At 31.9% G+C, this 27,830-nt stretch overlaps 1 protein-coding gene across 1 annotated transcript; it reads right to left on the reverse strand.

The window, feature by feature from the left end:
• Positions 1-1,545: 1,545 nt before the first annotated feature.
• Positions 1,546-11,927, reverse strand: LOC123713520. Its single transcript, XM_045667229.1, has 4 exons — positions 11,796-11,927; positions 4,905-4,987; positions 2,920-3,037; positions 1,546-2,059 (listed from the first exon to the last, which is right to left on the reverse strand). The coding sequence occupies exons 1-4, from the start codon at positions 11,848-11,850 to the stop codon at positions 1,830-1,832; spliced, it is 486 nt and encodes a 161-aa protein (XP_045523185.1). The 5' UTR covers positions 11,851-11,927; the 3' UTR covers positions 1,546-1,829.
• Between the last annotated feature and the right edge of the window lie 15,903 nt (positions 11,928-27,830).

Consider the following 27,830-nt stretch of genomic DNA (forward strand, 5'->3'; position numbering starts at 1 on the left):
GCCACATTAACTGTCAGCAACAGAAAGAAAAACATTTCAACAATATCACCTTTAACATTAATTAAATACGCATAATAAGCACTTTTATTATCTGTAATAAATAATTATTATAGTGTCTAGATGGTCTCCGTCTGAAGATCAAAATGAGGCTGATTAGTCAACGATATTCATGGTTCGTGGTTCAACCTTAAAGCTTCATTTGGTAATTGATAAAAACTTTAATTGTTTTGTTTCCGTCTAGCCTAAATGTATTTATTAATTTCTTTTGAAATGGTGTTAAATTTTAATAGTCATGGCTGCGTAGATTTAATGTGTTAGATTTATAATGTTAGCCTCCTTGGGGTCGTACGTTCGAATCGCGGTTGTACCACTTAAGGATTTTTATTTTTTTCGATCGCTCACTCGCTCATACAGTGAAGGAATACATTATGAGAAAACTGGAATTCGACTAAACAGTCATCTACTTGCCTATTAAAAAGAAATATGATCAAGAGACATAGAAATCTGTAGACTGTGGTTTTACATACTTAAAATAAAATTTGAAATGTCTTTACATTGTTATATCTAGGACCGCTCAGTATGCCTCGGATGTGTAAGTTGTCTGTTTACATAAACCTGTGTCTTAGCACTCCAGTCTATTCATTTCAAGATTCTTATCATGTTCTTGTAAGCATAGTAAATTACTTCTTTTTTCAAAAATCTCAACGTTTCAACCTTCTAATCCTTAAGATCTAAAATTTGAGAATGATAACGAATTCTGTACTATTAAATTTAAACATAATTTGATCAATAGATAAAGATATAATCACCCTTTGCTTAGGGTCGTCCCGTCTATTATCTATATTATGAAACTCAAGATAGTGTTTACTTTGAATCATCACGGTAGGACAACAATCTTGACCTTGATAATAAGTGATAACTTTCCTCAGTTACGCAAGAATACTTTACCGTTGTGAAAATTGTTTATTTTAAAAATCAGTACATTTTCTTTGCTTTTTATTTAAATAATTATATGTAAGTAGATGCCACGTACAATTTATTACTCATTATTTTAGATTGCTTACGTATTTTTATTAAATATTCTGCATTTATTAACGTAGCCAAAAGCCAACGTATTAATAAAAATGCCATGCCTACCCTAGAAAAAGATAAATATAAATAGCTGGTACACAAACAGGTGCTATGCCTACGAATGTGTGAGTGTCTGTGTGTCGATGAGAGACTAAATGTGACTAATTTCTTAATCTCTATATATATAAAATTCTCGTTAGGAAACAGGCAAGTAACCTAAAATTAGGGACTGCAGAGTAAACACATACTTTTGTATAATGGAAAATGATACAGAACTACGAAAAAGAACAGAAATGTGACCAAGCTTCGGTCTTGGTACTGCCACTGGATGTAATCGTTAATAGAGCAAACAGAGGATTAGGAATTATTTTCTCTATTATTCCCTTGTCTTTCTTCTTCAGACGTGTTCTTGACATCAAATAAAACACGTTTAACAATAAACTATTTATTATATTAAAATTAATATAACTTTAAATATTACAAAATATTTGGAATAGTTATTAACATTGACAGGTACTTAGAAAAACAAACGAAATACATATTCAACAATTAATAAATACATTATATAAATATCGATACAATTACAACACGAAGGAAATTAATGTTTAATACTTATTTTAACTTATTGTTAATTTTTCAACAAGCAAAAACGGACGGTCCCAAAATGTAAAGGCAACTCAATTTTGGCACTTGCAGACAATAGTGCTTTCCTGAACAGTCATGAAGCGTAGGCAAATTGCTTGCTGATTATATAAGGATTATTGCTTAGTGTACAAGAAGGTTGCGACAAGCGCCAATAGTGCTAAGGGAGCTGATGCAACGATAGATCCAGCGCCGTTGCAGCGGTCCTTGTCGCAGACACTGCAGTGCTTCAGCTGCTTGCTGGGGTCAGATGGAACTGATTTGGCGGCGTTCTCAAGAAGACGGCAGGTCTGGTTCAATTCGGTCGGGTTGGCGTCCAAACATGTACGAACTGTTGTGCCGCTTTCTGTAAAAGACATAGAAATAGTAGTTTTAACTTAAGTAATGGATGGATGAAGCAGTTTCATCTTAGGTTGAAAATGTTTTGTATCGCTTTTCTATAAATGTATTATTCGTGTACAAAGAATATTCTAATTTCTACTTCGATTGACACAGAAAGGACATTGCTACATTTACGACGACGTTGAATATTAAATAATATAGAATATGATTATTAGAGAAACTATAAAATATATATATATATATAACATTGTTCGTAGGAGTTGCCCGTGAGTTATTGACTTCCTGTTTCCTAATACTATGTTGTCCAAATATACATCACAATTATAACGCCTACGCTTTTATTTTTGCAATTGTTTTTTTGTAACACATACTTCTACTACACATTTCAAAATGTGTTTTCTTACTACATTTATCAGTAGGTCCTATGGATATATCTAGATAGTAGTTACATCATACTTATTGTTTAATAGGCTTCTGCTTCCATAACTGATTATTAGAGATTGGTATCAGAGCGTTGCAAATCGATGAATTAAAATAAATCAATAACGCTACAACCTTTATATGTCTGCCCCTCAGATTTCTATATCTGTTTCATGATCATTTGTTAATCTAATAGGCAAGTAGCTGATCAGCGTTCTGTGCCTGACGCATGCCGTCGACTTTTTGGGTATAAGGCAAGCCGGTTTGCTTACGATGTTTTCCTTCACCGTTCGAGCAAATAAATGCGCACATAGAAAGACAGTCCATTAGTGCACAGCCGGGTATCAAACCTACGACCTCAAGGATGAGAGTCGCACGCTGAAGCCACTAGGCCAACACTGCTCTATGTTCATGGCAAATCGATGAATATATTAAGACACTTACGGAAAACGATTTTGTGGCAGTATCTAGGGGCTCCAGTGACTCCCTCCACCAGTTCACGGGGCAATATAAGGCTCAAGTATGCACGGTTGTAGTTGATCGAATCTTGTGTGGCGCAGTCCTGGAATCGTATACAAAAAGATAAGTTAAAGTTAAGACAATGCTGTTTTAAGTTACAACTACATATTACAAATCCATAAATTGCATCATCGGAAGTTCTATAAGTTGGTTTTAAAGTGGCGTTTTTTATTGCACGAGCTTATAAGCTAAACAATAACACACAGAAGGATAAAGACGAATTGGAGGTTTGTCTAAACTAGTGTCGGTCTTTCTTTCTGAGCGAAAACGAATATTATTATTACTATGTAAATCCCTGGTCTTTAGAAGTACTTATCGAGGCCTCAAAGGCAGGAACATTTCAGCAGCTAATGTTTATTTTGTTAAGCTAAGTAGGTATTTAATCATCTCGGAAACAATTATTATTTCGCCGCAGTTCTTCAACTATGAAGCGACAAACACGGTTATCTATTAGTTTGTGGTTTTGATAATACATTATGACTTCACAGCTTTTACGTTAAAGTTAAAATTACTATTTTAACTAACTAACATAAAAAAAAAACATTACAAACAATTTTTACTAAGTATGTCATACATATTTATTTATTACTATACAATATAAATAAGAGCTGGATTCATGGCGTATACCATCGTTTTTTACCATAGTTATATGTCGCGACCAAGAAAAAAACAAAAAGTTGAGTAAAACAGTCTTGCGACAATGTAAGATTATATTACTATGTACATAGCGCGCTATTTTTAACGAATCTTTGGTATCTATATGTTGTTTGTGTTTATTATTTTTCAACGGAGACCTGCCAAGGGTCGCGAGAGAATGAGAAACGATGGATTATAACATCATATAAATTAAGTTTTCTGTAACATCAATCTTTATAGGTAAGCCGAGAAGGCTGATTGATGGTACCTTAAAATAATAATAAAACATTTTTGATTGATCCGCTCTAAACATATTGTATAATATATAACAAATATAGTAGTATACTGATCTAAAAATATATAAAGGAAGGATATAGCTGAAATATACTGAGTATTTCCCGAGAATCAGATAGCATGCCAACAGATATTAATAGTCTATCTGTTTGTAAACATTATGAAATCATAATTAAGCTTCTAAACTTTCTGGCGATTGTCCAGATTTGGTTTAAATTCCTGGAAAATCGTGACATGATTTATAAATTAAAAGCATAGCATAACTTTCAGTTGAGACAATTTACGATCGAAACGATATTTTCAAGTTAAGTGGTTCAGTTATGATATTATCATCAGTTCAAACTAAATTAAGATTTTCCATGAGATACGTAAGTACGCATTGTAGTCCATGAAAAATTAAATAATGAGATAATATTTAATTCGAATTTTAAATTGTGTATCATGGCTTAACCAAAATGACATTCCAGTCAGTATGTTACTCGTGTATAAAGCATTTTATTATAGTCACATCAGCATGATTCAAATAATTTAAAGAATATCTCTAGGACGAGTGATTGACGGCATGATTTACTAGCAAATCCTACACTCTGTACAGTACATATCTTCCTCAAAAATTAAAAGATCTAAAATCATTAAGAAAAACACTTTTTGAACGGATTGAAGCTATGTATTATTATTAGAAACTTATAATTATTTACATAAGTCTAAATTTTACATTTTTTCCGACGTCGGAAAAGAGCTATGTTAACAAAAGATAATACTAGGTCTAAAATCGCTTTCCAAAGGTAAAAGTAAGTGCGTGCGCACGATGAAAAGCACGCGAAACGTCGGAAATAATTTAAAATTTAGAATTATGTAAAAAATTATAATTTTTAATAATAATACATAGCTTCAATCCGTTCAAAAAGTGTTTTTCTTAATGTGTAAAAGCTATGTTATGTTAAGGTCTGAAATCGCTTTCCAAAGGTAAAAGTACTTACAACAATTGGTGTCCTTCCCCCAATAGGATCTTTACATGTAGGGTCAGACTGCGAGTTACATTGGTAGCACTGCAGGCAGGAACCTGGAATATAGAAATAATATACATGAATATTTATAACTTATCTTGAACTTATAAAAAAACATGACATCGTGGTGTACATGAGGATTTACAGAACGGGTAAAACCGTGTTTTTGTCGCGATTTTATTATTGTTTAATTTGAATTTTAATATTAATAGTGTCAGTGATCACGAGTGCAACAACAGGTTATTAGATTTTTTAATGCATATTTTAATTTTAAATGCTTATGCTTGATACATGCCGTCGACTTTTGGGTCTAAATCTAGCCGGTTTCCTTTCCCTTACAAAGAAAAATCTACGAAGTATCATCGAAGACTGACTATTTGAGAAAGAGAGTTTTTAAGAAATAACAATTTCAACCAACGCATTCTTTTGGCACTCTATTGTAAAGTTATTCTGCAAAACTATCTTCCTTCTTATTTCCTGACATGAGGAAAAACAAGTGAAGTACATTTTATATATATTACAGTACTTCGCTAATTGAAATATGCTAGGTAAGCATTTGTAAGCAGTCACTGTCCTGTTAGTCACAGACTCAACTACGCAAATTAGATTAATTTACAACACAGTGCCACAGTCATTCATGGAGTTGTTAATACAAAGTAGCTCGTTGACCCAAGGATTATTAGTAATTGTAAAGCTCATTAGATATATAAAATATAAAAAAGATCGTCGTTATTCTAAGTTAAAATTATTTTTTGTTAGGAACCTATTGTCATCGTACAGGTTAACAAAAAAATAAAAATTCATATATGCGGAGGTGCATGATGACTTATTTAATATATAAATATTTATATGTTAAAAAAATATAGTTTGGGATAGGTGTTTGATCGTTTTTTTTGATCAACTATTATGAATGACTTTTATGTACACAAGAATTTAGATATTATTATAATGTTTTAACACGTTATTAGCATTCTAAATTATAATTCACACCTGCGTTCATGATAAATTTAAAAATTCATTTACTGATATAGGTTCATAAATGACGGATTTATAATCGAATAACGTGGCAATGATTCCAAAGCGTTTATGAAGCACCAAGATTGTGAACTGGGCATTCAAAATCTAAGGAACAATTTCTCAGAGACAAACACAAGCTAATAAGCTATCCTGTTTTTTTTCGACGACTATCAAACAGTCCTTTGAAACACATATGTAAAAATATCGCATTGTATAGAATTAAAAAGAGATTTAATATACATCAATTGCGGAGCCGAGGTAATATCATGTTTTTCTTTACTTCAAATGACTAATGAAGGTGTGGCGTCCATGACATAACCATTTAAATTTATGTCAAGACGTCCATTTGACCTTCTTAAGTCAAGGGTTCAACGTGTCTCATGACCACAAAACTAATCTAGATTTGTTGTGTATTAAAATGCACAAAATTATATCCCTTTAAAACTGTAATAGTATTTTCATATTAACAATTTCATGGGGATTTGTTGATATTTTTTAGATTAGTCCTTGGAACTCTGTAACTCCCTATATCAATCAATATTGTGTACCACGCGAATATAATAGAAGGTTGCTACATCCGTGTTATGGCTATTGGAGAGAACTACGCCGAAAGCGGTTACAAAAACCTCGTTATGAGTATCGATATTGCCTTAGGAATTTGCAAAATACTGGTGGGTTCACTACCATTTAAACAGATCTCTATCTGCATTGGACGACGCTCTGAGTATATGTAAAGCAGATCAGTGTAATGACAGTCTCCATGTCTTGAGGCGTAAGATGCTGCAGCCACTGTTGATCCGTGATCCAATGGTGACAGTTGCGAAGTTGGAATACATATACAATGTTTATACTTATTGCACATTTGTATTTTTTGGTCTAGTTTGTCGTTTACCTTTAATGTTTAAGTTATTTTGTCTTTGTCATTGTAATGTTTCCCTTTAAATGTTGTGCACGCTTGTCATTGATGCAGATACATTTATCTTGTTTTCGTATATCATGTATTTGTATTTTGAAATTAAATAAAAACATTTAAACCTAGGATATTAGATTGATGACTGTAAGAGTATTTCTTAAAGCAAATTCAAAAGCAACTAACTTGATGCAATGAAAAAGTGAAAAGGCTTTGGAAGGTATTCAACAGGCATTATTAAATATCTATTTTTAATTATTATTACATATTCTATTAATTTTAGATTACGCAAGTGAGACACTGTATTGTCCGATTATAAAATTAATATTTATATTATCTGGAGGCAGGGCAGTGCCAAGACGAGCCAAACGAAGCGCAAAGACCTTTTCTCAAAAAGCTTTCTCGTTATTATGAACACACACCATTTGGATTTGAATAGATTCTTGACGCCGTGATCTTCCTCTGACTATTATTATTATTATGAAGCTTTTATTGCCGACACCCAGTACATATATTAACACTTATTTTAATCCTCTGACTGTGAAAACTTCTAAAATGCAAGCATGTCCTCCATGCATGCATTTCTCATTGTAAAAAATTACACGTACCACTATTAACAAATCACTATATGTAACGACTACGCAATCTCGTACTAATAGAGAACCGAGTTGTGATGTCATCCCAGTCCATTTATATATTTAGGCCATGATCGAACGTGTCACCTTCGACAGATTTCCAACAGTTTGCAAACATGGTGCGAACGGTAATGAAAAACAATATCATACAACCTTATACAACGAAGTTATGTAAACAATAAAACCACTATTTAAAACAAAGTAAAATATTGTAATAACATGCGCAGATCCAGACTTCTGGGCACGAGGGGCAAGTCTTAATTGGGCGACACTGTAATTATACCCTAGTAATATCATCCAGGCGACGTCATATACTGTATATTCCTTCGATAGATATAACACACATAGTGTATACAATGTAATTTATTCCGAGGCTCCAATTCGCACTATGAGAGAATGTTTAGATTTCTTTGTTTATCTTGAAAAGTATTTAAAGATTAAATCGTATGATTCAATTTGAATTGATTGATGTAATAAATTATGCTTCTTTTATAAATATTCCTTTAATTATTTTCTATTTTATATGGGTATCATGGCGTGGTATTAATAATTATAACAAAAATCATAACGTACTATTTCGGATTCTTTGAACTTGTTCTACATCATTTTATGTTTCTTCAGTCTTTCACTATTTGGTATTATCGTTAACAATAATTAACATTGCGATTTCATGTAAAGTTGTCATAAATTCATGTCGGAATGTAATCATAAAAACTTTTTTGGTGGTGTTTTTCGTATAATAGCGATACTTAATCTTACAAGGCCACATTAAGCCTAAGTTATGTGGTAGAAATTTACTGTTTTTTCTATAGTTTCCTGGCGTACATCCAAATATCATATTAGGATTCGTAAGAATCAAAACAAAGCTTTCTCTGCAAAAACGAGATGAATTTAACTGGTAAGTGGTGAAACTTCTTAACTTAATTTGTTACGCGGATATATCTTAGAAGATAGATTGTCATTTAATTATTTATAGTCAGACGTGAACTTGAGAAACTGGTCTGTATTTTAGCGTCAAGATGTTAAGAAACTGAGACTGCAGTTTTGAGGACTGGTGAAGGTGGTGAAAAAATAAATTTGAAGAATAATGACACTAAATTGGAATAACATTACGTTGAAAACTTTTTTTAAGTTATTCTTATCAACATTAACAATATCTAATTGACAAGTCGCCATAGTTATTTATGTTTATAAGAAAACAGCAGTATTATTAATCAAATATTTTAATTAAGTAAAAACTTACGTCTATTTTTATAAAATCTAAATCGCATATCTATACCATGGTCAGATTTATCTATGTTTAGCTTTGGTGACTTCAGCTGACAAACCACAGTTCTTACATAAAATCATGACTTGTTTTAAAGACCAATCCATTGCGTCCTTCACAAAAGCAATAGCAAAGCAAGCTACCCAGGTATAACTGAACATATAATATATACTTTCACTATACCTAAACAATTATGACTAATGTTACTAGTTCGTGAGTTCATCTTTAACGATGTAGCTCACCTTGGTGAGACAATTGTCATACTATTGTTAAAAGGAAAACGAATAGTACAACCACGGCTATAGCCATCATGGAAAATTCTACGCCATAAATTATAATTTTTTAGTTGAGACAAAAAACATGCTAGTTCATTGCCTTATACTTGATTATCTACTCTGGCAAAGAATGGTTGGTTGACGCCCGTAAGAAATAGATTTTTTGTTTTCTCCTGTTCATACTTGATATTTTAATTTAAAAAAAAGGTTTTTTGTCTACGCGTTACACTGATTACAATTTTTTTAAGGTGGGTAAATGGCAATGGAATAAAATAAATTACTAATAACGAATTAATAGTATTACTGATTAGATATAGTCCTTCTCCTTCTAGTAGACACTGATGACTGACTGATCATGGAATACCAAGTCCAGCGCACCTATGTATATATACAAACATTGAATTTGGTAGATCTGTTGAAAATTTAACCAGAACACTAATTTTATAAATACTCAATACAAACTTTAAACCTTTTAGTTTACTAATTAAAACATTTTTACTATTTTGTTCGTAAATTTTTCCATCGTATTATTTCCGTACTAGGGTTGCCTGGCAGCTTTCCATTGTTTTAAGGGCTCCCGTTACTTTACTCATTAAAGTTACCTTTCTGTAACCTTTCCGTGTTTCCCAAACATACATATATATCTAAATTGCTATGTACAACGTGTAACTGGTTATGGTCCGTAGCTTGCGAGCCTACTCAAGGTTAGAATGATGTCATAGAACTTATTGCGATGTCCACGTACTTCGATGTTTTTATGTATTTGTCTTGTTTATGAATGTGTTTTGTAAATAGCCTTAAGACAATATGATTTTTTAACTAGCTATTAAAAACTACTCAAAAGTAAATGCCTAATGAAAGATATAGAAAGATAACAAAAAAGTCCACTAAAATCATCATATTACCTAGCAGCTAGACTGGATTCGCGAATTCGGACATTATTTTTATTAATTTTGGAAGCAGATATATACGTATGGTACTCTAGGGTTATGTAGCATTCTCTTTATAATAAATATAAATGTTACTGAATTGCTAGCTAATTCATTTAAAGTACATTAGATTATTAAACTACTTCAACTGAAGTACTATTCCGTCTCTTCATCAGGAAGAAAGAAGTTCCATTTATTAAGGTATAATGATTCATGATGCGTAAGCATTCGAGTTAATAGACATTTCCAAAATAAAGCGTCAAAGATACGTCTATAGTTAAAACAAAGTCTTAAAGATTGGTATGGGAATTGTTTTTTTCAAAAAAGCTTTTGTTATTTGATATTTACCTAATCTATTTAAAACTCATCAATCACTTTAATATATTTAAAACACACAAATGAGCGAATAGCGAAGTTTTAAGCTTTGTGTGTCCCTCCGTAACGCGAATGCTAGTTCCTTGCATGCATGCGTTTCTACCAATGAATCGCTAAAGTTACATTCATGGTTAAAAATTGACAAAACAAGGCCTTTTAAGGCTGTTTATACCGCACAAAGGCAGTCATTTCGTGTTAATGTAGTCAGAATAACAGTCCCCTTGGCATTTATGGATAAAACGTCTGTCCCCATTCAGCACCCTAATTTGGCAGCCATGGAGGTTTCCATCTCTTTTATTACATAGTCATATTGTTGGAAATTTAGTTTTACGACGCTTTCTGTAAAATTTCATTTGAGTTACATTGTGACGAAAAGTTTCAATGTTGCAAGATGTGAAGAGAAAATTAATATTTTTTAGTATTAGATTTTTAGATTAGAATGAAAGTATTTATATTATTTTGTAATAATGCGATCTACATATACCAATTAGATTTATTAACTTTTCAATCGTTTTGAAAACGATATTTTAATGTTTTTGACAGAACGCACACGAACATTAGAACAATGTAAAATTTTCATGTTTCCGATTAGTTCCTAATACACCCACGCAACGCTGATCAAGGTTCCATCAAAAATTCATGTTATTCTTTGGCATCAACTATTTGATATCGTCTATTGTTTGTGGTTAAGTAAGATGTTTACTTTACTGGAATCTTAATGTCATAATATAATATAACGTCAATTAAATAATCCAGATTTTTAAGACAGTACAATATTATTATTATTATTTTTTACTTGAAACTGGAATAAAGTTAAAACTAGTGCCATTATCTAAAAAAATATAATAATTTCAGTATGACACTTTTTATATGAATTAAATAAATAAAAAACTAAGTATAGTTATTTAGGTGTAGCTATTTAATAAAAGGAAAAAAGCGATAACACTACTCATAGTCTCTATTAAAAGGTTTTGTCTTTAACGGGGTGTTAAAGTTTTAGTCTTTTATTACTTCACTGGTTAACATAAACATTTCTTCAAAATGTTTCACCTAGTATAAAAAATATTCCCTGCAGAATTTCCAAGTTATCACATAAGAATCAAATTAATATAAATAATAATATTTTATTTTAATTCATACAATATTAAAAGAAGTAAAAATATAAAAAAATGCTCTCTCTCTCTTTCTTTAGCTTTGCTGTGAATGATTGAATTAAAAAATTCTCTATATTGAAATAAAACTAGGAATGTCCTTGATAATATTATTTTATCAACAAGTTTAGCGTCAAAAGAAAATCACTAAAGATATTCTCAAAGACTCTACCGAAAAGTTTTTACTTTCAAAACTATTTAAACCCAGTCCAAACCTATTTATAACATCTGGTGATGCCATTGTTTACAAAAGCCATAAATTTTCACTGTAGGCATAATTTTAGAAAATATAGGACAAAACATACCGATGTCAATCGTCGCTAGCAGAGCGGCGAGGGTAAACGCAACACACCGACCCATTATTTTTATTAAATTCTCTTCTGAACAAGTGTACAGTAGTAACGAACGGTCGAGACTGAACGCAAGAATGGCTTGCCGCCAACGCGTCGCCGGCGAACGCATTTACGCTTCTTAGGGTGACAATTCTTTTGATATATTACCCTCAATCAGAACTTTTATTCATTTAATCAAAGTCTTCATTGCTTTCGATTTCTTTTTGCTAGTTTCTGAGAAATTAACCCTTTAATGACTTCGTTCAACTCATCTGGTAAGCAACTATGTTGTTATCGAATTAATAACAATATAGATTATACTAATTTAAAATAAGTACTTAAATGTTTATTACTGATTTGAAGTAAATAAACACAGTTAAGCATAAAGTTAAGTTACGGAACTTCTTTAACGTCGTTAAGCAGCCGTCTAAAAAAATTATTATTCTACCATTGGCAATACAAATATAATTTAGTTAAAAACATTGTACGGAATGTATTTTTATTTTAACAACAGTCCCATTTGGAACCCAGCAGTCGAAGGTAATCTTGACAAAACACAATCTAAAATTGATAATTTAAATATTGTAGGTTTAATATAGAATTTTAAAATTCAATCGTGGTGTTACACTAGCTTCCTTAACCGCAAAATAAAAATAACGCTCTTATAAGTGACGAAACTTCTTATGAATAATTTTCAATTCTCCGTCGAAATGTCTCGCTAAATGTTTACAATTGGAGATTCGAAGTGTACGTATTGGTTAGACTCAACAGATTGGTCCTTGGGAAAATATAATGTTGATGGCATTTCCTCGTTGCATTGCAATGCTCATACTTTGTAAATTATGACTCCCGTGAGTCAAAATCTAATAATTTTTTATAGATTCTTGTACAAGTTTGAACGATTCCAATTTTAAATAACCAACAAGTAATAATCCCTAGAAAAGTTGACCTTCCTTGTTCCTGCCTACCAGACTCGTAACCGTGCCCTGTTTCATGTTCCTCACATGAACATTAACTATATAAAAACTCAGTTTTGTATCGCGTAGCCCGGACATACAACGACCAATATATAAGCCTTGACTTGTTTCAGCTATCGCGGAATATGATTAAAAGGTGTATTAAGAATATCCATAGCGCAAACCATCACCTGCATCATGAACATCACCTGCATCATGAGCATACCCCACATACACACCTTCACGTACTTACCCTCACTTTTAAATCATCACACAACACAGCCAAATTTTATTATTTTTATTTATTTAATTATTTCCTGTTTTACAGTAGTTGGTAGTTGCTATATTACAGTAACCAAATATATTAATTTTTATTAGATGGTTAGCTTAGATTATGTTAGTAATATATATATATAATTAATTTATTTATGAATTAACAGGAACCCCGGTTTAAGTAAAGGCCTTTTCCAAAGATGCCCATTATTGTCGGTCTTGGGCTATGGAGTGCCAGCTTATGCCATCTGATCTTTTTAGATCATGTTCCCAGCGGTCTGTCTCCCCCTCTTGCCTGGTGGTCCTTTCCATTGGGTAACTCGTTTGGTCCACTTTCTGCTAGACATTCTTGCTACATGGCCAGCCCAATGCCATTTCAGTTTTTGAGCAAACGTTAAAGCGTTAGTAACTTTAGCGACGTACTAACAAGTATATGTACTATATTATATGTTAAACAACAGTATAATATCATTACAGTAAGGCTAAATTAGTCGAATAACTCGATATGAAGGCTTTAACAAAAATTCTCCTTCATCGATTTATTTAATTAAAGATTGTAGATTAGATTAAAATCAGGTTTAAATTGCATTTGAGTGCCCTTTTAATAGTGCTCAGAGCTCTCAATGGCGCTGAGTTCTTATAAATGTTAAATCCTTTTTAATATATTTTACAATTATTTATAAGGACATTTAAGTTGTTAATGTGGACCTAAGGTAAGTAGCAACATTTTCTTTGTCCTTAATTGATGCTTTGTATCTATAAACAGGTGACGTCGGTTGGCCCTACCCAAAGTTAACAAATAATGTTATCTGTTTCCGCTGATTATCGGCACTTCCGGTGTTTTTGTTAATGAGATATGCCAATAAAAATAATTTCAAATGTATAAGCATTTCAGTTTTAATAATTTGACTTAATATTGTATTGTATTTCTTTTTAAACAAATTTATGTCAAATGTACGTCAAAAATGTATTGCATTTTGACATACGAAAGTCATATCTCAAGTCTTGTTTCGGAATGTCACCCTAAGATTATGGCTCTACTCCAATCGTTGATAAAAAAACAATTGGAAGTTTATGCATGCGTAAACGATGTTATTACAAAACTTATAAAGTTAATTTATATTATACGTTAAGACATATTATATCCATAGAAAGCATGAAAATTAATTCGTCCATTTAAGTTATTCAAATTTTACATTTCAATTTGTAATTTCTGTATCTTAAGCGCCCTTGGTGACAGCTAAACGACAGCCAAAATTATTGTTCTGTTTTCAATGTGACCAAAATATATACATATATTTTCAAATATGTAACATTTTACTAAACAAGGGAATCCGTCGGCTCAGCTAGACTATTAGGAACTGGGTCGGCGTCCTAGCTTAATTACGCCTACGTCAGGAAACTTCTCGGCTAACGTAAGACATTTATCATATCAAGTACAGCATAAAATAACTTATAATTGACTGATAGAATTTACGAGATATCACCTTGAAACTAGATACAGAAGAAACTCGATATTTCGATATAATGTTAAAGGGAAGGAAGTCTTTTTTAACCCGCACGTTAGGTTAGGTCGTAGGTTCGAGCCCCGGCTGTGCACCAATTGATATTCTTTCTATGTGCGCATTTAACATTCGCTCGAACGGTGAAGAAAAACATCGTAAGGAAACCGGCTTGCCTTAGACCCAAAAGTAGACGGCGTGCGTCACGCACAGAAGGCTGATCACCTATGCCTATTAGGCACAACGGATCATGAAACGGATACAGAAATCTGAGGGCCAGAACTACTAAATACAGAACTACTAAAGGATGTAGCGCCTTTAATTATTTATCGTACGTTATGTAATTAAACCGATCTAAGGTCCCCAGTCTTGCGCCGTTTTTGTGCGTAACGGATGTATAGTGGTTAAACATCGTGAGGAAAGCGAATTGTCTGAGTGATGTTCCGAAACGAGATGTATCCCGTATGTCAAAATCCATAAAATTATTGGATTTTTAGTTACACAGCAGTCTTGTGTACATTCTTGTTTCTTAACTTGTACTTGTTAATAAAGACACAAAAGTATTTGAAGCCAAAACCTTCCTAGGGTTGTAACAGCCTTGGATAATTAATTTTTATTTGTCTACTACGGGTTATAATATGTCAAAACCATTTACGACGACATCGTTTAGAACAACATACCGGTTATATTGTCCAAAATCAAAGGTTCCAGCTGAATTCTATTGTATTAGGTACTTAATATCAACGTCAGCAGCTGTTAAGACTATCGTTTTTTACGACCAAATATGAGTAGTCCCTTCGATGTCGTTATAACACGTTTTGACTTTAGGTGTATTTGTAGATTATCTTATGGAAATATATTTATTAGCAAGCTCAAGTAATATTTTAAATTAAGAACACGGGGGTCAAAATTGCAAGCTCTTAAAATTATTTGAATTATTCTTCTTTGAATCAATTTGTTTAAAAGAAAATAACGAATAGTTTAGTGCATCATAATAAAGATTAGTGTCCTATTTGAGTAAGCTTAGCGCTTTTATTGACGACATCGCGTGTTTCGCTCGGCATTCCTTGGCACGCAGGCTTGAACGGAAAATGTCTGAACGGCAATTTATTTTTTAATTTAAAAAGGAAAACGACCAAACATGACACAGGGCTAGATCGAGGGTCAAAATTTGTAAAACGAGAGATGAAATTATTTTGTCAATAAATTTGTTCTCGGGTAAAACTATTCATGTATTTACGTATATGTGAAGACTAAATTTTATGCGGAATAAAACAGTCTATAATTTAAAATACATAGAAGAATGAAAACAAGACATAAACAAGAGAGACGAAACAGAACATAAAGATCTTTTTGGTTGGAGGAACCGCTTTCTAGTTAGAAGAACTAAGGAATGTTTAAAACTCTCCTATAAGATCTCGTCTATTTAGACGACAAGGAATGAGAGGGTCCAATCGTTGTTAACTACCCTTAACCACCTTATGCTTAACTTGTAAATACTAAAATGAACTCTTGAAATTTTAACTTATATCAATTTATATATTTAGATATTTAATAATAGGAATTATACGCGTTATTAATGACAATATAATAAACAGTTCCATTATATTAATTATATAGATTTGTTATTAGTGTGAATCATTCTTACCTAAAATTAATTGCTTTTCTTATAATACAGATGTTATTATTCCACATAATAGGACTTCTGTCCTTTGGTAATAATTTTTTAATTATGATCCTTTAGTACACGATAACACCATTCGAGTGCTCTACAGAATTCGGTAATATTTTTTACCCTGTGCAACGACGTCGGTACTTTTTATTGCGACCCTAACTTCAATAGTGTAGAGTACTATCCCAAAGTTGTAATATCATTTATTATCATCTCCAATATCGGAAATGCGTTTGCGCATACTTTGCTTGGGAGCAAAACCTCCGCTAATGTCGCAAAGAAGCGTATTTGGCTCGACCCACACTAGAATCTCTGCTATTCAGAGACTGCACAAAATGCACTAAAAGTGGAGGCTTCGGCGCGTTAGAGACAGGCGTAAGGTTGTGACATGCACTACAGATATTAAAATAACAACATATATAAAAGCAAACGGCATGAAAGTAACGTGTATGACGACCAAATAAGCAGCAATGTAAGCAGGGTCCTCCCGGAACTAATGCGTATGCAAGTCCGATGTCCATATTGATTATGTTTTTATAGAGATACGGGCAAACGGGCAGGATGTTCACCTTGTCTTAAGTGATACCGCTGTTCACGAACATTCTATGCCACATTGCGTGCGAGTGTGAGCCGGTCTTTTAAGAGTACGCTATTTTCCTAAGGATGCTAAGTGAAATTGGTTCAAAATACTTCAGTGGGCAGCAGGTTTCACATAGTGATGGTGCGCGGCAGAATTTGCCTTAAAAACGCTCGGTTATGGAACGACAGACGTTGAGGTGGTACGAGTGGAAATTAAAGTCTGACCGTAAGGACTGACTTTAAAAGACTATTTAAAAGATTTAAAATCTTTTAAATAGTCTGATTAATATATACCCGCTCACAGCTCGTCACTCACCCGCCGTCTATAAACTAAAAAAAAAGATTAAAGGATTGGCTAAGAACACACTTTACGCAGTGTTGGAGATTCTTCTGAGACCCTAATACGTAGTAGGCATTTCATTCACTCACTCACTTGCACCCACACTCACTCATGCCTTCACGCGTGTTGATAACAGTTAAAAAATCAAAAACAAATATAAATAAAATAAAATATATAATATGTTAAAATAATGTATAATTAATTTTGTTAAGGATGAGCTGGGAACCCTAATGGGTATTTATTTACTTAAAAGGGTCCCACATTTTACACATTGTAATGCATATGTACTTTATTATTTAGACCTCTATATACAAACCTGTCATTAATGAATTGACGCAAGTGATTAATAGGAAAATTCAATGCACCATTAAGAATAACAATGGCGTTACATATCGATGAGTCAACAAATATTAATCATAGGAACGTGGAAAGTATTGGAACTGCATTACAAAATCCGGATCACTTATTGCGTAAATATATTTTTCAAACAATAATATCCAATTGACAAGGCCAGACATCTACTTTTAGTAATTAAAATTACATGTTTCAATTACTACATAGTATATATAGTATAATTTTATATCAACACACACTAAGCTTCAGTTTATAAATCGAATTCCTGGATTTTAAAGCATAAGTTCCGTTAAATTATACTACTCTACTATCATATAGGTAAGAAGAAATATTATTTTAAAGAATCAAGCAATAAAACAAGTCAAATTAAGTAAAATTCATTTAAGTCAAAATTACAAATTAAAAATATTAAGAAAAGATTATATCTAGTTCCTTTCCAAAAGGTGTGGAGAAGAATGGCCAAGAAACTACATACTTACTCATTTAAAATAGTTTTTACAATATTTTGACTCGATATCTGAAGTTTTTTTTATTTTGGGTACATACATAGAATAAAAAAACTACCATACTAAAATAAAATAGGCGCATGTTGTAAAGAAACAATGAAGATAACTAAATTACTATATTTTACCATCTTACAGTAATTATTTAGCAATATTTTGTAAATACGGATTGTTAGGCACCTTAGTCGTTCAAGTGTTAAATGAAAGAGATACTTGAATGTGTCAGTTTTTAATCAAATTGGAGCTTTTTCTTGGGACTTCAAATTTAAGTTGATTGTTTTCAATTTTCAGGTATTCAGTGAATTACATAATAATTAGACACAGTATCGCAGTCATTACCCGAAACTTCTTTGGGAGGCTAAATAGTTGGTGAGACAGGCGCCGCGCTGCCTGCCGATATGGGTCGATGTTGTTTATAATACTCCTGTGACCTTGTTATCTACGCTTGGGATCTTTTTATATCGGTGACACTAAAAATCTTTAGTGTTGGCGATAAAAGTCACAAAAATACCTTCGTTACATAGTTTAGAAATGTTTAGATAAATAAAGGTAGGTTTTTCAATTCCTGACACCGATTTTTATGGATTCAAAACATTATTTTGTGATCGTAGATGATTGTGGGAAGATCCTTTGTTACTCAATTTGAAAACAATTTTTTGGTGTAAAAACAATAGATAAATACGGATTTTCATTAGTTAGAGAATTATACAAACATTCAAAATCAAGCCATGCCACAATTAACACTTATAAATGTCAAAAAAGAAATGTATACGAAATGCTTCTAATTTTATATTTACTGCCAGTTCTCAAATCCCTTGATTTGACTGGGAAGGAGAACGGAAGAGAAGAACTGGCAATAAACTCTCCACCACTCTATTTATCTAGGTATAACCGAAAACACCTACTAAAGGCATTTATTTAATAATAAGTTAAGTTTACTTAATGTTACTTAATGTTACAATATAATGTTTAATTTAATATGACAGCAGACTAAACCATAATACGTAGGGTGTGGTTGTGTATTTCTGTGTAACTGAAGACTGTGTGATTGCGGCTTGACTTAGTGTGTGAAAGTGTTTAAGGGAAATCTTATTTTAAAGAGTTAGTACAGTAATTATGACATGTCGGAGATACTGCAAGCAGTGGGATATTTATTGACATTGTCGGAGGAGTTTTAAAGATTATATGGCGCAGCAATTGAGGATTATCGAATTTATTATTAGGAAAATAATGTCCAAAATTTGCCGCCTTCCTATGAGGTGCTGATATTGGAGAAGGAACATTATTTCCGATACTCCCAGCAATATATGATTGACGTGATTTATGTGTCTTTTTACTTTTTATTTTTAATGTATTCTTTATCTTTTTAGTTTAGTTTGTTTTTTTTTTGTTCCTGCTTAGTTTTGTCTTAATAACTGTGTATAACATGTATTTTTGCAATTCTTGCCTATCTTATATAATTTAATACTTTTTTATTTTCTTTACTCACAATTCTTGCCTGGAAGCGATAAGGCCGCCAGTTGCCCTCCTTTTGATTTAATTATGTTCAATTTTTTATATTGTAATGTTACGAAGTGTTAATAAATAAATATATTTTGGTGTGTTAAGAGTTAATAAAGATATTTTGTAAGTTTCTAATAGTTCAATGTGCTTCAGAAAGGCAGCTATATGATAACTGCCTATTCAAGGATGCTTCTAACGGAGCAACAGTATAGTACTTTTAGGCACTGCATCTCTTTAAAAGGTTGGACCATACATCAAAATAGAACCAGAAGATTTGAATGCTTTGTTAGTTATTAAAAGTCAAGTAATTAAATAGACGATATTATATATATTTGGCTCGGGTGTACGTTGCTGATATTAAAAAATTAAGTTAGCAAGTGCTAGTATACCTTAACCTCGTAGTACCATAGTTAATTTTGTTTGTATAAGTACATTGAAATAAAAATAAATTAAATTTTGTTTAACATTAAAATAAGAAGCAATTAAATACATTAAAGAATTAATTTATATTAAATTTTTAAAGGCGAGGTACCGTGGGCGAGAATTTAGAACATAGGTTTGACAACAATAATAAATAACTTATTATAACGACATTAGTTAATATTCTTATTACACGAGTATGACATTATGAAAATGAATATACATATGACATTTGCACGCCTATTTTTATATGGTTGATTGTGCTGATTTTTATAATTAATCGATATAAATGTTCCACTTTCTTTGCAAATAAACAATTTGTTTTTATAAAAATAAATATATTTTTCAAAGAAGACACAAGATATGTTCGGTCTTTCTTATTGTAAACAAAAGAAATAACACAACAGAGAAAAGCTAATTAACGCAAGTTTGTTGATAACTTTATATAGCATCCGTTTCCCTGCCTCTTGTGTTTATTATTGTAATACTGACGTGTCTTATAATATGAAAAATCTCGCAATTACACACTTCTTAAAATCATATTATACAAATCAATAAGTTTAAATGTTTCCGTAGTTCTCATACATTATGCATAGATGACGCTTCAAAGAAAAACATAAATTAGTTTCTCATACTGCCCAAAGATGGTGTAAATGAGTAATAGCTCTGGTTAGACTAATTGCTTTCGTGGGTATTTACATTTTACATAGATGGCGCTGAAATATATAATACAGTTCTTTATGTTACCATAGATGGCATATATTACATAATAACTATGCAAGGTTTTGAAAAATTTAAAACGCCTCCGAGACGAAATTAACTTTAATAAAATCTCGTATATAGCTATATATTTTATAATTCATATTAATGTATTTTTATGCACACAAAAATTATGCACTAATGCCTTGATAAAATAAGTTTGTTATGCTAATTTTAGTATAATATTAAAAACTCACGGTTTAGCCATCTTTAACAATAAAATACCCGATATCAAAAGAAAATCTGAGAGCTGTCATCGATGTCACTGCATCAGGAAATACCGAAGCTCGCCAGAGCAAGGCTGCGTCACTCGATCGATCATTTCCCCAACTTCCTGTTTCGCCGAGGTCGACAGCCATTGTGAAAGCCGAAACTTAATTGTTCAACGTTTTCCAGTACCTTTTAAATAACGCTCGAGTTATACATAACAAGACTATTATTTTGAAGTGCCTGTTCGAAGACTCGTACATGATATGCATTGTTAAAGACGATGGGATGTTTTGTTTATGTTTAACAAAACTTATTTAGTTTTAAATGAGATGAAAAAATTATATCTCTATTACTTACCCTGCAATTTAAAAAATCAACCACACGTTACATTTATCGTGATATAACGTACATTAAAAGTAAATTTCCATTTTGCAATCACGCAAAAATATTTTAAATTTACTTTAAATAAGTAATATTTTTTCTCTATTTAGGTATAGGTATAAGATTTTTCTCTTTATTTAAGCAATATTATCACTTAAAAGCTTTTAAATATATATACAAAGAATAAAGTAATGAATTGTGTTTATACAAAACATTGAAGATTTCGATATCTCTATATATATAAAATTCTCGTGTCACAACGTTCGTTCCCATACTCCTCCGAAACGGCTCGACCGATGCTTATGATTTTTTTTAATGAATATTCAGTAAGTCTGAGACTCGCCTACTATCTATTTGTCCACCCCACCACATTATTATTTATTTTTATATAATATTTTTTTTTGTTTTTATTTTTTTATGATACAGAATACAAAAATACATACAACTGTTAATTGTCACCCCTCTATGATCAACACCTATTTTTAATTATAGTAGATAGGTTATTTTTTTGAACTAAAAAAAATGTTTCCTATAAATAATATACATGGCAAAACTACGTTTGCCTGGCAAGCTAGTATATGTATAATATTTTTAAAATCAATATTTGTATGAAGCCTCTTGAGACAGCCAAGCCTAAAAAAATATTGTATCGTTTGCGCATCGAACCTACGTGTCACTAATCAAGCTGAAATATAGAAAAATGAAAATCATTTATCGTTAATAATATGTACTCTAGAAACAAGTCTATAAAACGCATATATACTGACGGCTTAAAACAGGGCGTGCCTCCGGCGCTGGCATATTCTCTCTTGATCTCTTGATCATCAACACACACCTATCCCTAGGCACACACAGCTCGATCTTTCAATGCAAGTGTGTCGCTCTCGTCTAACAGAAGCAGCCAGAGCAGTGTTTGGGAGTTAATATCTTTTGTATTAAATTCGTATCCGAAAGTGCGTCTGTGCTGACAGCGCTAGTAAGCAAAACGACAAATAGTAAATTGGTACTGGAGTGTCACAATGCACTGGAGGCAATAACGCTGACAAACAGAGCGTTAAGTACAGTGGATTAAGGGACACAGTGGATCTCTTGGCAATAATGCTGCCGATGAACTTGCGAGGCTCGCTTTGTTAGCCTGGACTTTACGTAAAACGGACCGGACCTATTGAGCGTCTAAGTGTAGAAACTGAGTTCACAAACCATATACCATATATAAGTCTATAAAAATAAATGCAGTGTTTTTACACAGTTTAAATGTTTACATAAAATATTGCGTAAAGTCAGAGTTAGTCTCAAGTCCGAAAATAAATGTCGAGCAATTTGGGCGTGGCAGAATTTAAATTACACAAAACTAGTTCACGGCACTCGTGGACAATAGATACAAGTATAATTATATAATATAACATTGTACAGTATTTACAATTTCCTTAACTAATTTAAAATTATTTAAAAAAATTAAAGCATATTATGAAGTCTGGTCCCTGTGGCAGTACAGTGTACCTTTAACGCTGGCAGCATTTCCTCGCTGTATTGCGATACTTATTAATTTTTAATTAGTTAAGAAAATTATAAATACTGTATATCGGTGTGTTATATTTACTTAGAAAGTCAAAGTTAAAAATCATTTATTCATATAGGTAACACAATGTACACTTATGAACGTCAAAAAAATACATTAAATGCTTCTAATTTTACATTTACTGCCAGTTCTCAAATCAAGGGCGTAGAACGGAAGAGAAGAACTGGCATTAAACTATCCGCAACTCTTTTTAATCGCCAAGTTTTTTTTTGTTTCACACGACGATTGTAAGGAGCTGCTAATGTATGTATGGTTATTTATTACTTAAGATGTCATAAAAATTAAAAACAAAGATTTGTCCTCTATCAGCAGGAGGCATGGTAAAATAGGAGCACGCACTTACATTCTCGTGGGAACAACACCCAAATACATAGTCGAAATAACTAATATCACCGCATACACGAATTCAAGTACGAGCGGTGACCACAAGTAGCACCAGTTTATGAGTATGACGCATGGCCAGCCATCGGCCCCCTCGCCATATCTTAGGGAGAGAGACAATGCATAGATGCTAATTCAATTCTACACAATTTATTTATAGTCACAATATTTGTGTACTAATTGTATATTTCTATAATAATAAAAAGATGTTTTTTTTTAATTTGCGTAACTCTGTAACGTCGATTTATACTGAATTTATTTTAAAAGTTTGTTTACCTTTTAAATAAATTCAGTATAAATATGGCGTACTTTTAAACCAAAGACAAGGTGAAGTTATGGAAGTCTCGTGAATCAATTCAAGAATGAATGAAATTGTGAGTTGTAAAGGCCTTGTGTAGTTGCAAAAATATAAATATAATTTATGCTTTAAAGCACATTCATTTAGGCGTAAAATTAATAATTTGAACAAACACTACATGGCTGTGTCACTGAAGGTGGCTGTGAGGCCACGCTGCGCACTCTTTTTATTAAAGATAAATTGTATGGGTTGTTGAAAGTTGACGTCAAAAATGTATTTATTTAGTTAGCAGTAAGTTAGACCTTGTGGACAAACAATCGAAAAAAAATCCAGAAATATAGAACTTCAGTGTAACTGTTGTAAATAATATTTATTATCAAATTGTGTGGTATCTTGATGACTAAGAATGTCTCAGCTAACTTTTTTACGATACGAAGAGACAGATATTTACTAAGTAGTAAGCGGATATTTGTATTTCTAAAATGCTATTTTAAAATAACATAGCATTGTAATCTATTTCAAAATGTTATAACATTTATAATTTATTTTCAATTATAGCTAATAGCTGAGGTAATAAATTAATTGTTCTTTGTCCACTGTAATGTCATGAACATAATTGATTTTGACAAATTCTGTTTATAATATAACCAACGTTTGTATCGTCTACACTAGACAAGAGTTGTTTGTACAGTTCTTCTAAGTTTTGTTCTAAGTCGTAAGATTGAGTTTCAGGCTAATTGACAGTATGAAAATTAAAGTTTTATTGAGATTAATTTGTAGAAAACATTACATAGCGTAAATAATCATAAAATTATCAAAAACGCAAAATATTGATGTTTGTAGGTTAGTCGAGACACTAAACGACCACAAATAGTATGTATACGACGGAGATTGTTTTTCATAGAAATATTATTTGTTTATTTGTGAAAATTAAAAATGAAAACGTAAATAACTTGACGTGTGTTTACGTGTTTACAAGCATGTATTTGAGTCTGATGTGTCGACATCTTGCCTAGAGAGGCGTTTTGGGGGTTCTTAAAATCATGAAACTTTAATTTGTATTTTAAAAGGCTTAAGAAAATTAACATATCAATTTGAGTAGGTTCTAAAGTCACTTGAAATGGTTTTAATTTTGTCAAATTAGCCTATTATGCTCGAGTACAACACACTATGAACAGATATTGCAGTAGTACAGCTGAGAGTGAGAATTAATTTATTAATTAAAACAAAGATAATATTTAAATATTATTTTATCATTTTATAATTATCAAACCTCAAAATATTTACGCATTAATTCTATTCCATATTAGTATAAGTTATACTAAACTGTTAAGTGTTACTTTACCAATTTTTACTTAGTTTATTACTTTCTTTGATATATATTTATATAGTCGAATTTAATCATTTTATTGTTACCAATCCAGTTAATATTATTAGTACTTAACTATGTATAAAGATTTATCTAATGGCGTAAAAGGGACATTATATTTAGTAAGTTAGTAATAGCTTATTAAATCTTTCTCAATAAATAAAATTTAAAAAAAAATGTAGTTAGTATTGTCTTTTGTTAACATAGCTTTTACACATTGTAAGAAAACACTTTTTTTAAAAAGTGTTTTCATTCAAAAAATTTAGTATTTTTGATTTAGTTGTAGTCACATTAAGAAGAATACTAATCTATGATTAACACAAAAGCAAATAAAGCTGAATAGGATTGAGGATAAGGACTTGATGAATTTTGCAAATTAAATTTTCGATACCTAGTCACGTCAATGTATATGGTCTTGGACTAGAGACAAATTTGTTTCGTAAAAGAATGTGCTGAGGCGTCAGTACTTTTATATAAGTTACAAATTGTTGCCCATAGTACCAACCAAATAGTAATATTATTTCAGTTATGTACAACTAACCTGCTCCAGCATCACTAAGGTTTTATAGACATGTGTAGAAAAACTTATTGCAACTGGTAGAGTAAATGAGCATCAGACACGACCTTTAGAAATGAAAAACGCGACTGAAAAATAAATTTAACAGTATTTTAAGTATATTTATGACCTACAATAGTATGTGTTAAGTTTTGTACACGACTGTATTTTGTACATGGACTATAATTTGACAAAAGGACCATTCAGTGAACGTTTATAACAACTTATCGATTCGTAAAAACATGTCAAACAGGTAGTTCCTGATAAAAACCTAATAGTAAATTTAACTGAATCATTATAAATAACATGATTTTGCACATTACATTTCAAATAGCTACTTAACAAAACGTTTACCAAATAATCGAAATAATCATTCTAGGAAATATATATTTTATTTCCTAAATTTTTAAAATTTTGATATTTACATCTTAAGGCAATTACCTATTTTAGCACAATTCACTAATTATCTTTGGAATTACAAAACCGATCCCACACTTCATAAAACCTTAAATTATTAATGTAATAAGTGTTCTATAGTCACTAATAAAATAATTTGAAATCGTTTTACAAAGTTTGTCAAATAGTCAATTGTGCTCATACGATTACAACACTCACTATGAACAGAATTTGCAGTGGTACAACTGAGGTTCTTATGCCAATTCTAATGAGAATTTTAAAACTAGCACTGCTTTTTAATTTCTCATATACAAGGTTTACAGGTTTGTAACTGTTCTTCTATCTTCATCCAATCATCTATCGCCAAAATAATAACGTATAATTCGATTATTCAATCGAATTAATGTAGTTATTGTAACAACAGTTTGATTGATTCTTGTTATGGAATCGTCAACATTTTATAATAATTCAAAACGGTAATGAGTGTCAAATTATAAGATACGTTTGTAACATTGAACATTTTTATAACTGGCCAGTTAGAAACATTGCTAATGAAACCTTTTTGAATTTCAATTTAAGAACTCTTTGGTAACCTAATGGTACTACATTGAATTCATTTTTAATTTGTTTTTGTGAATTGGCGGCAACTTTTGTTACACGTGAAAATGAACTTTTCTCTCTCTCGTGCCACTATTTACAATTGGTTCAACGAGTTTAAGCGTGGACGTAGCAATATCAATGATGATCCGCGTGAGGGACGTCCTTTAACAGCGACTTCTGAAAATAACATCAGTGCTGAGCGACGCATGATAGAGGAATATAAGACAGCGACCTATTAGCAGATACGGGCAAGTCTAGGCATTGGTATGAGTCAAGTTCTAAAAATATTACACGAACATTTAGGCTTCAGGAAGCTTTGTACCAGATGGATTCCCCATACTTTAACCGACGCCCAGAAACACCTTCGCATAGACTGGTGTCGCCAAATGTTAGATAAGTTAAACGGCGGTGACTCAAATGCTGTATTTGACATCGTCACAGGTAATGAAAGCTGGATATATTGCTACTAACCCGAAACCAAAAGACAGTTAGCTCAGTGGTCGTTTCCATTCGAGGATCGGCCATCTAAGGTAAAGAAAGGAAGAAGTCAAGTAAAAAAGATCATTGCCTGATTCTTTGGTCGGAAAGGTCAGTCAGTTACTGCAGACTGGTATGTCAATCGCTGTTTTGCCTGTTGTCTTGGAAAAAATTCGACAGCAGCGCCCTCAAAGCAGGATCCGTCTTTATCAGGACAAGGATTCAGCGCACTCCGCAAAACCGTTGAACATTTGATTATGGCAGGTGTTTAAATAATGAGTCATCCGCCATACAGTCCTGACCTGGCGCCCTGCAACTTTCATTTATTCCCAAGACATAAAGATAAAATTCGAGGTATTCGTTTTACGAGCCCTGAAGATGCGGTGAAAGCGTACGAAAATGCCATAGAAGAGACCCCTAAGGAAGAGTGGCCCACTGCTTTCTCAGTGGTTCCACCGAATGCGACCATATTGTGTAGAGTGGAACGGAGATTACTTACTTCGAAAAACAATAAAAGTATTGGCAACTTTCTACATTACGCCGTTTTTCATTTTCTGAACATTTTCAGTGTAACCTAGGTATTTTCATAAATCCAAAAAAAAAAAACCAATATTAATGTCCATTATCTATAACTGTTTTGTATTATATGCCAGAATTCTATCTAATAAGTTACTAATAAGAAAACTTACCTTATCATAAACTTTGATTAATATTTTTGATATTTCTACACACTAAATTTAACTGACACGTTTGTCTTCTAATATATAGTTTTATGGCAATAAACCTATATATTAGAAGACAAATTGTTTCACCTGAATATTTCCCGCTAGTCGTGACAATAATACATAGAATATTTATTTTGTAACCTTGATATAATTTGATTCCGAGAAATGGATTTGT

The sequence above is a fragment of the Pieris brassicae genome, chromosome 8, assembly GCF_905147105.1.
Source record: "Pieris brassicae chromosome 8, ilPieBrab1.1, whole genome shotgun sequence".
Taxonomy (NCBI): Eukaryota; Metazoa; Arthropoda; class Insecta; order Lepidoptera; family Pieridae; genus Pieris; species Pieris brassicae.